The following is a 16,089-nucleotide window of genomic DNA, read 5'->3' on the forward strand; positions in this document are numbered from 1 at the left end:
CGCAGAGGTGCTGAAAAAAAATTCCGGATCCAGTCTGACGCCTGGGGATATTCTAAGTTAAGGAATCTGCGGCTAGACAACGTCTCTACCAGATACATCGTTACCGAAGGTAAGTAACTCGTACTTCTAAAGGGCATTGCTCACCTTTTCCCCCCTTCTCCATTCATATTACCACAGTGGGACTTCAACCTAGTTTTACCCTATCTTAAGTGTGCTCCCTTCGAACCTCTTCACTACTGTCCTCTCAGACTCCTCACTTTGAAAACAGCTTTCCTTGTTGCCATCACTTCTGCTCCAGGGTGGGTAAGCTTCAGGCTTTGTCTTCAAAACCTCCTTTTCTTGCCGTTCATCCGGGTAAAGTAGTTCTGCGCATAATGCCCTATTTTCTTCCCAAAGTGGTTTCCTTTTTTCCATATAGGACAGATCATCACTTTTCCCACCTTCTAGCCACCTTTGCACCCCTCCAAGGAGGAGGAGAGACTCCACCATCTGGACCCAAAACGTGTGCTGTCTTTCTATCTTGACCACACAAAAGATTTCCGGGTGGACAATCAACTCTTTGTTGGATATGTGGGGGCGAAGAAAAGTCGGGCTGTACAAAAATGCACCATCTCTCAATGGGTTGTCGTATGCATTAAAATCTGTCTCCTACAGATGCATTGTTACCGAAGGTAAGTAACTTGTTCTTTAGTTGAAAAAGCTGTCATTAGGCTCTATTATCACCAAGTTCCTCGTTCTTGTCTCTTCCAGATGTTACCAGTCCAGAGCAATCAGGAAATAGTAAGTTGCTTGATGTAATGTAGTTCTGTTTTTAAGATCTCAAAAAATCTCAGAGGAATCTGGTTCCCTTGGTATCATGATGTTACTACGAAGCTTCAGACACCAGTCACTAGAATAAAAATGATTATTGTTTTTCAAATCTTTTGTTGATGACGAAAGGGCTATACCGTAGTGTGCTTTAAAAAATGCAGCTATCCTGATAAGATTAGGGCCGCAAGTAGTAGAACTTGTAGATGATTTTTTATTGGACATCTCAGCACTCGTGCGAGTGTAAAACTTGTGGAGAAAGCAGACCTGATCATGGTGAAGGCAAACTCTTTTTTACACTTGAGCTCCTACTTTGTGTTTGATTGCTTGGAATGTATCCTTTGCCATCAATTTGGTCTATGGTTGTAGTTGTGTGTTTACCAACACACTCCGGATAAATTATAACCTAAACAATGCCTATCAACAGTCAATGTCTTTGCATTGTAGGATTCCTGCCAATGTTTTCCTAAACTCTTAAAGTGCAAGGGCACCAAATGTTTATTTGACTGTTGTCTAATAGATGCATGTTGTCGAGTGTATGAGGGCCCAAAAACCAACTAGGCTAAAAGACGCACTTGGATTTTCTCTATTTAGGCAAGTCCCTCACTATAATTTCAAGGCCATTCACTACATACTTTAATCTAAATAAACATCTATAACTCCGGTTTTAGTTGGAGAAATTATGCAAAATTCATTTGACGTACATTGAAAAATAAAAACAATTATTTGCAGAATAATCATAAAGAGATGTCTATCTTATCCCCCCTCCAGGTATTATTAAACATTGGTTTCTACTATACACACAAATCCCACAATTCAACAAAATTCCACATAGACTCCGACCTTAAGGCATATAACTTTTCACAATCTTTAACCTTTTAACATGTTCATGTTCCATTGCTAAACAGAAGGTATCTTCCAAGACCACCAATTTTGCAAAATTAGAGGACATGCTACCAAGGTTATTACATATATTCTTTTATGATTTCCTAAGCTCGTTTTCCAATTCAAAGAGTTTCACAGGAAAATATATTGAGGATCTGCAGAAAATACCAAGCCTAGATACATACGACAATACTGTGAAATGTCCTGCCAATATCCCTTAATTTTTGTGCATGAGAAGATGAAATACGTCCAGCATCCTACCCCTTCTTGAGCACATCCAAAACAGGCATACATAATTTGTGACATAATTCCATGTATACATGACGGATGGTGTTCTATATAATAACCACTTCATGTATAATTGCAATAGATGAAAATTTGCCACTTGAAAAAAATGTAAAAGTGAACCTATGGATTGATCGAGTAAAATGATACGTCACTTGTGTGGATAGGCCAAGGCCCTGCAGCTGGGAAAGGTAAAAAAAGTAGAGATTGAGGGGATAGGACAGCGAGTTCTACGCGCTATATTTTTGTTTATATAGGTTTTTAGGTTGACTTTGCATTGGATACCCAGACAAGTAAGGTATCATTTTTATCAGGAGACCAAGGGGAATGCTGGGTGGTAGGAAATGTGTGCAGGCACAGCGATTACCCACGATATGTGAGAAAAATGTGATTTTCTTTAGCAAAATGTAAAGTTCGCCAGGGATTCTGGGCAGGAAGACGTTGGGAAATCCACACAAGCCACACATCCTTGCACTCCCCCGGGTGTCTAGTATTAAAAAAGGTCTGCGTTTACTAGATTTCCTTACATGGCCGCTGAGCCCGAGGCCAAAAATGCAGGTGACCCCATTGCAAAACCAGGACGTTTTGTGATTGGTCATTTTTGATGCCTCCATAATACGTTTTGGACCATTTCCCGTCACGGACACTAGGCCTACCCACACAAGTGAGGTACCATATTTATCAGGAGTCTCTGGGGAACGCTGAGTGGTAGGAAATGTGTGCTGGCCCAGTGATTCCACAACTCTCCCACACACAAATTTTAGAAACATTTGTTGTTGTTTTTAGACAAATTTGAGGTTTGTCATCGATTATGTGTAGGAAAGCGTTGGGAAATCCATGCAAGCCAAACATTCTTGGGCTCCCCGCATGTCTAGTTTTCAGAAATGTCTGTGTTTTGTAGGTTTCGCTACATGGCCACCAAGCTCTGGGCCAAGAACGCAGGTGACCCCCGTGCAAAACCAGCTCTTTTTGTGATTTATAATTTTTGATGCATCCACAATACGTTTTGGGCCCTACCCAGTGGCGGATACTTGACCCACCCACACAAGTGAGGTACCATTTTTATCGGGAGGCCTGGGGAAATGCTGGGCTGTAGGACATTTGTGGAGTCTTTCTGATTCTAGAAGAAAATGGCTCAGTAATGCAAGGAAAATGTGTGCTGTATTCAAATTTAGAGGTTTGCAGGGCATTTTGGGTAAGGAAACATGTTGGAATCCACGAGAGGGACACCACCCTGTACCCCCTGGGTTTCTACTATATGAAAATATAGAGAATTGGTAGATTTTCCATAGACACAATGTACACCCTTGCAGAGAAAGCCAGAAAATGCTAATATTACCTCACAACCAACTGTTCATTAAGTATACACACATACTGGTTGGATTTGGCACGAGGGTGAGTGATTGTTCAGTATATTAGATTTTATTAACAAGAGATTACACAAAATGCATATGTACTGTTAATAGTTAAAGTGTCAAAAACCTAAAACAATGACACAGCTTGTGAGATGTAAAGCCACGGCAAGGCACCAACCTCTTTACAGGCCATTAACACACCTTTCATACATGACGCATACAACACCATTCACAGTGCAAGCAGCGGGCCCACCACATTACAACACTCACATCAGCAAACAATGTAGAGACAATGTACACCCTGGCAAAGAAAGCCAGAAGATGCAAATATTACTTTCCAACGAACTATTCCTCAAGTACACACATATACTGGTTTGATTTGGCTCGAGGGTGAGTGAAGGTTAAGAGTGTAAAATTTTACTAACAAGAGATTTAACGAAAAGGAAATGCACTGTTAATAGTTTAAAGGTTAAAAACCTGAGCCAATGACTCAAGTCACCAAACTATTTTCAGGCTAGTCACACACCTGACATTCGTGACATATACAAGACCATTCACACTGCCAAGTCAAGTCAAAGATGCTTTATTCGGGTTTTTCTCATAAAAGCACATACAATCACAATATAAAAAACATCAATAAAAAAGCACCATTACATTTGAAAAGACATTAATTCATTGTTAAAAGTTGCAAATAGAGTATGCGGGTAAAATAAAATACAGATGATCCCTGAATACTATAAAAACAGTCAGCTGCCTAAAACCCTCTGTCTGATAGTCCATGCCCATCCAAGATATTTAGCTGTAGCTATAACTAGGGGCAGAAAAGTGCTAGTGCAAATTATTCTTAAAGCTACATCACTACTAGTGGTACCTAAGTTTTTGCACACAGGTGTTAACCAAATGCGCCTGGGTTCAGCATAGGTTCTACAAGCAAATAAGAAGTGACCAATAGTTTCCTTATGTGCTCCACAGGCTGGACAGTTGCTATTAGATAACCCCCCCCCCCCACCTGCCTGTTAAGGACCTAAGGGGGAGAGCACCAGCTCTAATTTGAAAAAGGAGCTTCCTATCTCTAGGCGAGGTAATAGCATCCCAATAAAGTTCTAAACTGGGATACAGTTTGGCTTCTAAATAACCTCCAGCCATAGAGCCAGCCTTTGTGACTCTCCAATTCCGGGTTGCCACATGTTCCCAATATATTTCCTTTAAAACTTTTTTGCTTGGGAATGGAGAACTTATAGGATCATCCCAGAGCAGTTGGAGACCAAGATCACCCAGCATAGTTCTAAGGACCTTTAACCAACCTATTTTATGAAACACATCCGCTTTAATTATAGCTAGAAATCCCTCGGCATAATGATAAAGCTCGGGGGTAGTCCAGAGCCTCCTCCAATATAAAATTGGACGAAGCCTAGCTATGTCTACTACAGCCTTCCTGCCCAGATCATACCTTAGTGGGAGTAAAGGAGTACTTTTAGGGAGACCAGTGATTGCCCTGAGAAATTTGTTTTCTGATGTTTGTAATGACTCAAGCTTCTCAAAGCCCCACAGCTCGGCTCCATGTAGTGCAGAGCCAAGGGCCTTGGCCTCGTAGACCTGCCGTACTGGCTTAATTGGTTCACACTGCCAGTCAAGGGCCCAGCACATTACAACACTTACATTAACAAGCAGCACCATTCAGGGGCCCATCACTTTCATACATCCACATGCTTGACACAGCAACAACACTGGCTTATGGAGTGTGTGGACTGACGTTTGGCTGGCAGTGTGTGTTGTGACCAGCAGCCAGTCACTACTCACACACCACAACCAAGCGCCAGTCCACGTACACTGCCAGCCAAGCACCAGCCATTCACACTGCCAGCCAAGTGCCAGTCGATGCACACCGCCAGCCAAATACCAGTCCACGTACACCGCCAGCCAAGCGCCAATCCACACTTACCGCCATCACATTTTTTATGCAAAAAAGAAAACACAAACCAATTGGCAGTAGATACAAAACTATAATTACAAGCACAAATTCTCCAACTAAATACATCACGCTAATGCCAATCGTGAAATCTGAATAAAAAATATAAAACCATACGGACCAGTCAGTTTACTTTTATGTTCATAGTTGCAATCAAAAACTCTCCTGCGTGTGGTACAATTTAAAACATGTGGGCACATAGAGCCCAGGATTAGAAGGACAATAGGCTCAGTTCATACACTCTCCTTCTGCACACCTCTTTGGGCACAGACTCTACATTTCTTAGCGGGAAAGTCTTTTTTGGCCGTGGTAGGAAGGTGATCAGGAAAGTGGCTATCTTTCAATCTGGCCACATCCCCACCACTGCTTCTCTCGGAAATCCTGCCTGTTCCACTAAACAAGGCTGCCTATCAGAGACTGCTGAAACAGAACAAATGACATTGTTGACTCGGTAGATCAATCCTTAAATACTACAAAGGCATTGTAGCTTGCTAAATGGAATAAATGGATAGCCAACTTCTTATATCAAACATATGCCTTACGACCAGCAGTGTAAGATTCCAACCTCTGTTCTACTCGATCTACACCACCCATGTGCTTATTGTAGTCTAAAATACAAACAGGTTTGCGCACTTCAGCAACCTGGCCCCAAACAGTCACAGGTGAAGTACTTTCATCATGCATGGTAGTTAGCATATAGACATCTCTTTTGCCAGAAAATGTCAGAGCTAGAAGCTCATCACTACGCAAGGCACTGCCCCTTCAAATGTTTTTTACAAACCAGCTCTTTTGGGTAACCTTTATGGTTAGAGCGGATTGTGCCACAAACAACAGCATCCACTTTGAACTATTCGTTGAACAATGGCACACCAGTGTAAAAGTTATCTACATATAAATGGTGACCTTTATTAAAAAAAAGTCCTCTACCCAGTTCCCACACAGTTTTCTCTGTAACTCGGAAAGTGGACAGACAACCAGGGCGGGTCAATACTGGAATCCTTACCAGTGTAGACCCTGAAATTATAGACATATCCAGTACTACTCTCAGACAGCATATTCATCTCAATTCCATAATGTGCCCTCTTGCTAGGAATGTACTTCCTTAAAACCAGTTGGACCTTGAACAATACCAAAGACTCATCCACAGCTATTTCTTTCTCAGTCACATAGATCTCTGAAAATCGATTAACAGTGTAATCAAGGACAGGCCGAACCTTAACAAGACGGTCATAATCAGGGTAATCTCGGGGCAACGCAAAAGCATTATCAACAAAACGTAACATCTGAAGAGGAAGCAAATATCAATTATGATAAATGGTTGCAGGAAATATAGCTGTATTAGTAGACCAATATGAAGACAGTGATGGCTTCCTTATCAGGCCCATCAAAAAAGTTAAACCTAAGAACATCTTCAGCTCATCCAGATTTGTGGGAGTCCACCGGGTAGCTCTAGAGTGGTGCCTAAGTCTGGCACTGTTGTCCCTCAAATACGCTTCATCTTACAAATTAGTCTGCTCAGCAATCTCAGCCGAAAATACAACTGATAGAAATGTATAGGCAAAAAGTTTTCACAATTCACTCTACACCCTGCAACACCACTAGTGACAGGTAGCACAGGCTGTGCCATGTTCGGGTCAACGCAGAGTCCAGCACTTCCAATGGGAAGCCTTGGAGTGAGTTCCTGCCCCAGAAGTAGGTTGTGGTTGCTATTCCCACTACGTTCTGGTGCCCAAGAAGGAGAAAGGCCTGCGTCCTATCTTGGATCTCAGGAACATCAACCTCTTCCTCCGGAAGGAGAAGTTCAGAATGTTGATGAAGGCTCAGGTCCTGTCTGCCCTCAACCCTGGATACTGGATGGTAGCCTTGGACTTGCAGGACCCTTACTTTCACATCCCTGTCCTGCCAGCTCACCGGCATTACCTGCGGTTCACGGTAGGCCACAAGCCCTTTCAGTTTACCGTGCTCCACTTGGGCCTTACCAGCGCCCCTTGCGTGTTCACGAAAGTGATGGCGGTAGTCACAGCTCATCTGCGCAGATCAGGGGTTCCAGTCTTTCCCTATCTCAAGAATTGGCTGGTGAAGGTGGGCTCACCCCAGGCGGTCGTCTCCCACCTCCAAACTATGGCAGGCCTCCTGTACCTGCTGTGGTTCACTATAAACATGCCGAAGTCTCTCAAAAGTTCCTTTTCATCAGAGCGGTTCTGGACACAATGCAGTTTCGGGCTTATCCTTCCGAGAAGCGATTCTGGGATATTGGGGCTATGATTCCAAACTTTCAGTTTCTATCCTGGGTTTAACAGTTTCATTCAGTCAATCGTGCATGCTTCGTTTCTACAGAGGTTACACAGAAATTGATAGACATGCGTTTCAATAAAAAAGGGCTTATTGAACAGTCTTATTTCTCGTGCAAGAGATATGAGCTGCTACAATCGCAAGACAGAATGGGAAGTATGATATGTACAGCGTTAGCAGTAAGATAAAATAATACTGCAATAGCATCGTTTGTAGCTATGACATATATTCATAAAAATACATACATACATAAATAACACAGGCTAAAATATAAATACTCAACTGGTGCTTCTAGCTAGTTCTACCCCAGTGTACCTAACCTAAGTGTACTACGAGGTAAGAAGTAGGTGTTGTTTAGCTATAGTCTAGTCTTAACTATAGTTTGGTTTTACCAAGAGTTGCCAAGAGTCCCTCTAGGTTCTAGTCTGCTCCATATCTTAGAATGAGAGAGGTTGGAATCTCTTTCCGGGTCTTGATCTCTAACACCCCGCAAGGGGAGTCAGAAACACTGGAGCTGGATTCTCTGCGAGGAGGATGACAGTGTCTGGTCAGTGCGTCAGGTGGGGACTCGATCTCCTTCCGAACTTGCCCTGGCGAGCTGTGCAAGTATGCAGCTGGATCGTACCGTGGTTTACCATGGCAAGTTAGGATATATTTATACCTTGAAGGTGTTTAGGAATGCCAGTATTGACGTAAAAGTCGGGCTGAAGAACGTCATGAATGAACCCCTAAGGAATAGATGTTCATGCATAATAAATGAGTTCTTGGAGAAATCAATAATCCAAGCAAGGGGAAGTCCCAAAGGCTAAAGAGTCTGGTTTTTCAAGAACTCGATGTGACGTGGTTGGACAGATGGAGCTAGCCATGCCTGCATTTCGTTAGCATGGATAATGCCTAAATAAGGGTAGGATTTCTGATGGATACATCTGCCAGTGGATTCCTCACCTTGTGAATATCCGCTGCGTCAGCAACATTCGGAAAATTATTTAGTAGCTCGTCACGCCGACGTGGACGACGGCACAGAAGCACGGCATTGTGCGCGGCTCCGCTGACGTCACTGAATCCATAAAAGGACCCCGTCGGTGTGATGACATCAGTTCCCTTTTTTCGCATCGCAGACGCTAACATTTTTTCCTTGGGATCAACAGTAGCTTGTGTGTTTCATTGTTACTGTTACTTATTTCGAGTTAAAACTTGTTTCCTTTTGACATGTCATCGAGGAAATCAGGATTTAAGCCCTGTGGGACATGCAGGAAGTTGATGTCGATCATGGATCCGCACGAGGACTGCGTTTAGTGCCTTTCATCTGACCACGACGTCCAAGGATGCTCCAGCTGTAATAAAATGAACCCGAAGGCGCTGCGAGAGAGAGAGGCGAAGCTACTTGTAGCGAAAATGAAGGAGAAGAGAGGTAGGAGACGTTCAAGATCCTGTTCGAGGTCGAGGTCGGCTCCGAGGTTGACTTGGAGACATGCTTCTCGATCTAAGAAGAAGCACAAGAAGAAGAAGCATGGGTCGCGACGTCGGTCTGGAAAAGAGTCGGATCCGAGGTCGAAGTCTCCGAGGCATCGACATCGGAAGGACTGTATCTCTCCTTCTCCTGTCCCATCGAATCCGGAGTTGCAAGGTGAGCCTTCTCCTGAGGTTTCTCAGGAGTATTCCCCGGCACCGGCTTCGAATCCTTCCCCGGCGCCGTCGCACTCTCCATCTCGAGAGGAGGTTGAAGCTGCATTGCCTGAAGGGTCTTCGACACCGATGGATCCGCCCTCGGGTCTAGTTGTCCCGACTCCTATTGTACCACGACAGGAGCAGCCTATGGGTCCATACCCACCCTTTCCAGACCCGGGGCAAGACCCGACGCATTATTTGAATGCCATGTACGGCGTCTTCTCGAGAGCTATGTACCCCTCTTGAGCACCTTCTAGTCCCATGGGTCCAATGGCCTATAATCTGGGTGTTCCACAGGCTTATGCAGAGGCACCGTTTTTGTCTTTTATGCCGACGGCGCCTTCCTGGAATTTCCCGGTGCCGAGGTCATCGACGCCGATACCATCTTCTCCGGCTCCGGTTCCGTCTCGACCTCGTATGTTCCAGACTGTGCCTCCGGATCCGAACACGACGCTGGCTCCATCGGAGTGGTTGTAGCTCCATCGACGCTGATCCCGAGGATGAGGTCTAGGTGTGAGGCTCAAAGACTATTGGAGGAACAAAGGTATCGAGCAGAGGAGATGGAGGAGGGAGAATTGCAAGAGCCTGAGAACTTGTTTGAAGAGCTTAAAGAGGCAAGTGGTCTGGAATTAACTCGGTAGTGGGAGCTTTCTTCGACTCTTGATGTCCCATCAAAGGATGTTGTACCGTATCACACGGTCATTAGAAAAGCGTCTGAGCTCTTGGATTTGAATTTGCCTACTGCAGAGTTTAAATCTAACATCTTAACGGAGGTGCTTCATACCCCTTCTTCTGTTGTAGAGCCAATGCTGCCATTTAACAAGGCTATTACTGAGCCAGTTTTGGAGGTGTGGCATAAGCCCATTTCTTCTCCTGTGGTATCAAGGACTGTAGCAAAGAGGTATAGCGTTGCTCCTGGGGATCCGGACTTTTTGTCTTCACACCCGTCATCTGAGAGACTGGTAGTTCAGGCAGCCTGCTCCAAGAAATTTACCGGAGCCTTTCCTCAGGTACCAAGTGATAGGGAGTCAAAGAAATTGGACCAATCAGCAAAAAAGGTTTTCTCATCTGCCAGCATGGCTTTAAAATCTACGAATGCAACATGCCTTCTGGGGCGTTATATTCACGCTGTTATGGACTCCGCAAAGCAGTTGGTTCCAAAGATACCTGTAGAGGAAAGGCAGAATTCAGTGAGGTTCTAGCAGATACGCAGGCTGCCGCTCGCGAGGTAATCCAGAGCGGTTTGGATACTGCGGACTCTGTGGCAAGGGTCATGGGTTCATCTGTTGCCACCAGAAGGGCTGCTTGGCTGAAATCTTCTGAGTTTTCTCCTGATGTGCAGGCGACTTTGATAGATCTTCCGTTTGATGGATCGGGTCTGGCAAGAAGGCAGATGCGGCCTTGGAAAGGTTCAAAGACAGTAAGGCTCTAGGTCTACAAACCAGAGGATCTCAAAATAAGAGATTCAGAGGATCCGGAAGGTCTTCCTTTCGCTCTTACAAACAGCCACAGCAGCAGCAGCAGCAACAGAATTCCCTGTACAAATCCTACAGGGGCAGCAACAGGACCCGTGGTCGAGGTCATCAAGCCTCCTATTCCTCCTTTTCCTCTTCCCACCCTCCTCCTGCCAAAGCAAAGCAGCCCTAGATCCACCATTCTGGATCATGTTGGTCCTGTGGGGGGTCGGCTTACTCATTTTCTACAAGATTGGGAATTGGGCACATCAGACCTTTAGGTTCTCAATCTTGTAGAAAATGGGTATGCTCTTCCCTTTTGGGAATTTCCCCCAAATTATCCTCCTTACCAAGGATTTTGCTCAGAGGACCACCTACTTCTCCTGCAGGAGGAAGTCCTGGCGTTATTGAGAATAGGTGCGATAGAGGTGGTTCCGGAGCAGGAAAGGGGTCAGGGATGCTACTCCCGGTATTTCTTGATCCCCAAAAAGGATGTCAGACTTCGTTCAATCCTAGACCTCAGGATTTTGAACCTCTTTCTGAAGCAGGAGAAGTTCAAGATGCTCACCCTTGCGCAGGTTCTTCCAGCAAGACCGGATGGTATCGATCGACTTGCAGGATGCATATTTCCACATTCCAATCCTGAAGTCCCACAGGAAGTATCTCCAATTTACGGTAGGATCGCACCATTTCTTCCGTTTGGTCTTACTACTGCACCTCGAGTCTTAACCAATGTGATGGCGGTGGTGGCAGCCCATCTCAGGAGGTCGGGATTCCAGTTTTCCCCTATCTGGACGACTGGCTCATCAAAGCGGAGTCGCCAGAGAAGGTGCTTCATCTGCAGATTACAACTCAGTTGTTGTACAGGTTGGGTTTCTTGATAAACGTGCCCAAACCTCACCTGGTGCCCTCTCAGTGCAATCTGTTCATAGGTGCAGTACTGGATACCACTGTATGTCGGGTGTTTCCAGCTCAACAAAGGATTCTCGACATACAGGAAATGATTTCTTTATTTTACAATGGAGCGGTTGTTCCAGTCCTGAAGGTCCTTCGTCTGCTCGGTCTGATGGCTTCCTGTATTCTGTTGGTCAACCATGCACACTGGCACATGAGGGCACTCCAGTGGTGTCTCCACAGGTATCAACACAACGGAGATCTCAGGGAGTCAGTGAGGATCTCCAGAGAAGCTGCGGCGGATATATCTTGGTGGAGCGTGGAAGGCAATCTGTCTCAAGGAAAGCCCTTTCATCTGCCTCCATAGCTGGCCACAGTGATAACGGATGCATCCACCCTAGGGTGGGGTGCTCATCTGGGGGATCTGGAGATCATGGGTCTTTGGTCTCCAGAAGAAAGGTTGCTTCACATCAACCTTCTAGAATTGCGGGCGATACGTTTGGCGTTCAAGGCCTTCCTCCCTTCCCTTCATGGTCGGTCAGTTCAAGTCCTAACTGACAACACTACCACGATGTGGTATGTCAACAAACAGGGAGGATTGGGATCGCATTACCTTTGCAGAGAGGCTCTGTGTCTCTGGTCCTGGGTTCAGGACCATCAGATTTGTCTGATGTCAAATCATCTGGCCGGAGTTCTGAACGTACATCCAGACAGTCTCAGTCGGCAGTTCTCAGCCGACCACGAGTGGAGGCTTCATCCGGAGCTAGTTTGTCACGTCTTTCGGACGTGGGGAACTCCTCAAGTGGACCTGTTCACCACTCACGAGAACGCTCACGACCCGTCGTTCTGTACTCCCCAGTATCCGATGCATGGAGCTTTGGGGGGCGCGTTTCAGTTGAGTTGGGGCTCACAACTCCTTTACGCGTTTACTCCCATACCCTTGATTCCTCAGGGTCTGAGGAAGATTCGCCAAGACTGGGCCCAAGTCATATTGATCGCCCCGGATTGGCCAAGAAGGGTGTGGTATACAGATCTTTTCCACCTCTCCTCGTGCCCTCCGCTCCGTCTCCCTCTGAGGGCAGACTTCCTCTCGCAGTCGCAGGGTCAGGTTCTACTCCCCCACCTCCAGAGCTTAAACCTTCATGCCTGGAGATTGAACGGGACAACCTGAATTCTTTTTCTCTCCCACCTGACGTGGTGGATGTTATTTTATCAGCCAGGTGGCATTCCACCAAGTCTATATATTCTTATAGGTGGTCCAAGTTTGTTTTATGGTGTCCAGAGAAGTCTATTGACCCCTTGAAGGCTCGCTTGTCCGACATTCTTCAGTTTTCTCTCTCTTTGGCTCAGCAGGTATTTGCTGTAGCTACAGTGAAAGGTTATCTTTCGGCTTTGTCGGCATTCCTTTGCCTGTCCTTATTTAAGTCACCTGTTGTTTTAAGATTCTTAAAGGGTCTTACGAATACATTTCCTCCCACTCCTTTTATGTGCCTCAATGGGACTTGAATCTTGTCCTTACTTTCTTAAGGGGTTCACCTTTCGTGCCCTTGCACAGGTGTCCCTTGAGGTTGTTATCTTTTAAAACGGTCTTTCTGATTGCGATTACCTCGGCAAGGAGGGTAAGTGAGCTTCAAGCTCTAAGTTCAAAACCCCCGTTCTTGACTATTCATGCTGAAAGAATGGTACTCAGGACCAGGGCTGCTTTTCTGCCTAAGCTGGTAACTCCCTTCCATCTGGGGCAGTCCATTACCCTCCCAACCTTCTATCTTCCCCCTCACCCTTTCAAGGAGGAGGAGAGACTTCACCGTCTGGACCCTAAGAGGCCGGTGAGCTTCTACCTTGATAGAACCAGGTGTGAGAAGTTGGCCTGGTATATGATGTCCACTATTCTAGTGGGCACCCTGCATCAGTCCAAACAACCCTTATGGTGATGGTTGTAAGTCAACCTTATAGACCAGCTATCCTAGTGGTAGCATGGACAAAGCAGTCTTAGGCTAAAACTTCAGAGAGCATGTGAAGCCAGCTGTTTTACCATATATAATCCTTGAATACCAAATGAAAGGACACCACACAAGGTATATATCAAATATAAATGTATTTATTACTAACACAACCCCTCTGCACTCTTTATGAGGTCAGAGTTCGAGATACGTTACAAGTTACTCAGTGAGTTGGAGGCAAGATGGCCGCCGTGGGGTGCAGTGAGTGAGTCGCACTCTCTTCCTCTCCACTGCCAGACTACTATCAATGGCTGAATAAACTAAGAACTGCAGGGTTTATGCATGCCTCTGTCTGGCAACTCGGCGTTATTCCCTCTCTGGCTACAACGAGGGAACATTTTTCTACACACAGCTTGTCACCTTAAAAAAGCTATTTCGAAGGTTCTACATCTGGTAGTAGGACTCTGCTACAGGATGCCGCCTGCTAAAGGACTGAAAGCCACAGTAAAAGATAAAGAGAAAACAAAGACAGAGCATAAAATTATTGGTCCAGCTCCGGTTTTAGCCACGGCGCAGAAAAGGGTGACAAGTGTTAAGAAAATAACGGTGAAAAGAAACGAAGCAGAAGGCGCTGCGCCTGGAAAAGATGCAGGCCAAGTTGTCAGTTCAAAGACCAAAGAGATTGCATTCCGCCAGCCTACCGTCACGGAAAGTTTTGCAAACATCCCTGCAAGTGCGTCTGTAAGCAGCGGACCCTCCGCAGTCAAACCTGGCATTATCTTGGACTCCAGCGTGGGCAGTAGCAGCGGAGCAAACACGGCTTCAGCGATTAATGGGATCAGCGCTGGGGGAGCCGGTGAAACCGGCGGAGCCGGTGGAGCTGGCGCTGGCGTTCTCGCTGGCGTTCTTGTCGCGGGCAGAACAGACGGAGCAGGTACGGCTTCAGATACGGCTTTAGAGACTTTAGAGATTATCGGTTTCAGCGCTGAGAGAGCCGGTGGGGCCAGTGGGGCTGGCGTTCTCAACGTGGATGCAGACGCCTTGCTCAATACTGGGGCTGCTAGGCAACCAGGAAGACCGGCAGCAGCAGCAGCAGGTAAGCCGGCCACTGCAATGCCTGTGTCCTCCTTGGGAGAGAAAAGCGCTGCAGGAGTGAGGATTATCGAGGTCAAGACAAGTGATGGTACTGTGACCGGTCTGAACCAGGGGTTAGAGGCGCAGGAACGGAGCCGGAAAAAAACAAGCATATGCTTAGGCAAAGGCATAATTCTGTCGACGTTGAGTGACTGCCGTGCTTTGCACACTCAGCTTCCTGGGGATATTTCAGATGCAATTTCTTCTGCTGTGATATTAGAGCATGCAGAGCAGGGGGGTGAGCTACATGAGTCAAAGATAATTGAGGGTAAGGAGACCGCTGCTACAGGTGGCATTAATGCAGCTAGTCTACCGCACGATAAACCCCTAACATGGGCAGAGACTATGGATCTAAATGCAGAGAGTGGGGGGTTTAGATCAGGTGGCGATTCCTCCACCTCAGCAGAAATTGGTATTGCAAGTGGCTCCGCCTCGGCAGAAAGGTTTTACTCTGTGGAGGAAGACACTCAGTCGTGATCTCTGCCCTCTGAAGATGTGGGCTCCGATGAGTCCACAGATATTGATTCACTTAGCAGCTCTCCGGCAAGGAAAACCTCTCAAAAGAAACGCCTGTTCAAAAGGAAACCTTCCACTGCAAGCAGTACCACTGATCCTACTAAAAAATTGGCATGGGACTATTCAACCACCACCTTTTCTTTCATGGAGCAGGACAGTCCAGCAACTTTGACTGGGGATCATGGCTCTGCTCAATCCTCCCAGCCTCCTGTTACGCTGGATCTGCTGTTTAACACCCTGAAATTAATGCAGACTGAGGCTAGAGGAGAGAGTAGGAGGGCTAGACAGGAATCTAGGAAGATTCAAAATAAACTCAGAAGTATAAGTAAAAGACAAGATGAGATGGTTGAGAGAGTGGTACATGTGGAGGAAAGGACTAGTAAGGTGGAGGATGATCTGAGAGGTCTGAAATCATATAAGGAAGAGCATCAAAAAGTGGCAGAGGACGTCAACTGGAAGCTTGAAGACTTCGAGAATAGGCAGCGTCGGAATAACATAAGACTGCTGGGTGTGGAGGAAGGACTGGAAGGGGAGGACCCCAGGCTGTTTGTTGTGAATTTGCTAAAGGGGGCTTTCCCGGAGTTAGCTAGTTGGCAGTGGGAAATAGAAATTCAAAGAGCCCACCGTTTCCCTTTTTTTGTTAAAAGGGGCCAGGCTGGAGGTCAGAAGGGGCAACCAAGGGCTTTGCTAATATATGTAGGGAATTTCCTTCTCAGACAGCTGATACTGGACAAAGCAAAGCCAGAGTCAAGACGTACCTATAACAACATTACGTTCTTTGCAAGACCAGACTTTTGCCACGCCACAGTTGAACGCAGATGGAGGCTGAGGCATATGATTCCGCATATCCAGGCTTTGGGTTCTGAAGCCTATTTGCTTTACCCTGCAAA

General features: G+C 46.0%; 1 protein-coding gene across 1 annotated transcript in view; it reads left to right on the forward strand.

The window, feature by feature from the left end:
• The window catches only part of LOC144768685 (uncharacterized), a 9,047,330-nt gene that overhangs the window by 6,916,673 nt on the left and 2,114,568 nt on the right, over positions 1-16,089 (forward strand). The window contains exon 56 of the mRNA XM_078652515.1: positions 751-780. Within this exon, the coding sequence (XP_078508641.1) occupies positions 751-780 (30 nt within the window). The remainder of the gene's footprint in view (positions 1-750; positions 781-16,089) is intronic.

The sequence above is a fragment of the Lissotriton helveticus genome, chromosome 7 (assembly GCF_964261635.1).
Source record: "Lissotriton helveticus chromosome 7, aLisHel1.1, whole genome shotgun sequence".
Taxonomy (NCBI): domain Eukaryota; kingdom Metazoa; phylum Chordata; class Amphibia; order Caudata; family Salamandridae; genus Lissotriton; species Lissotriton helveticus.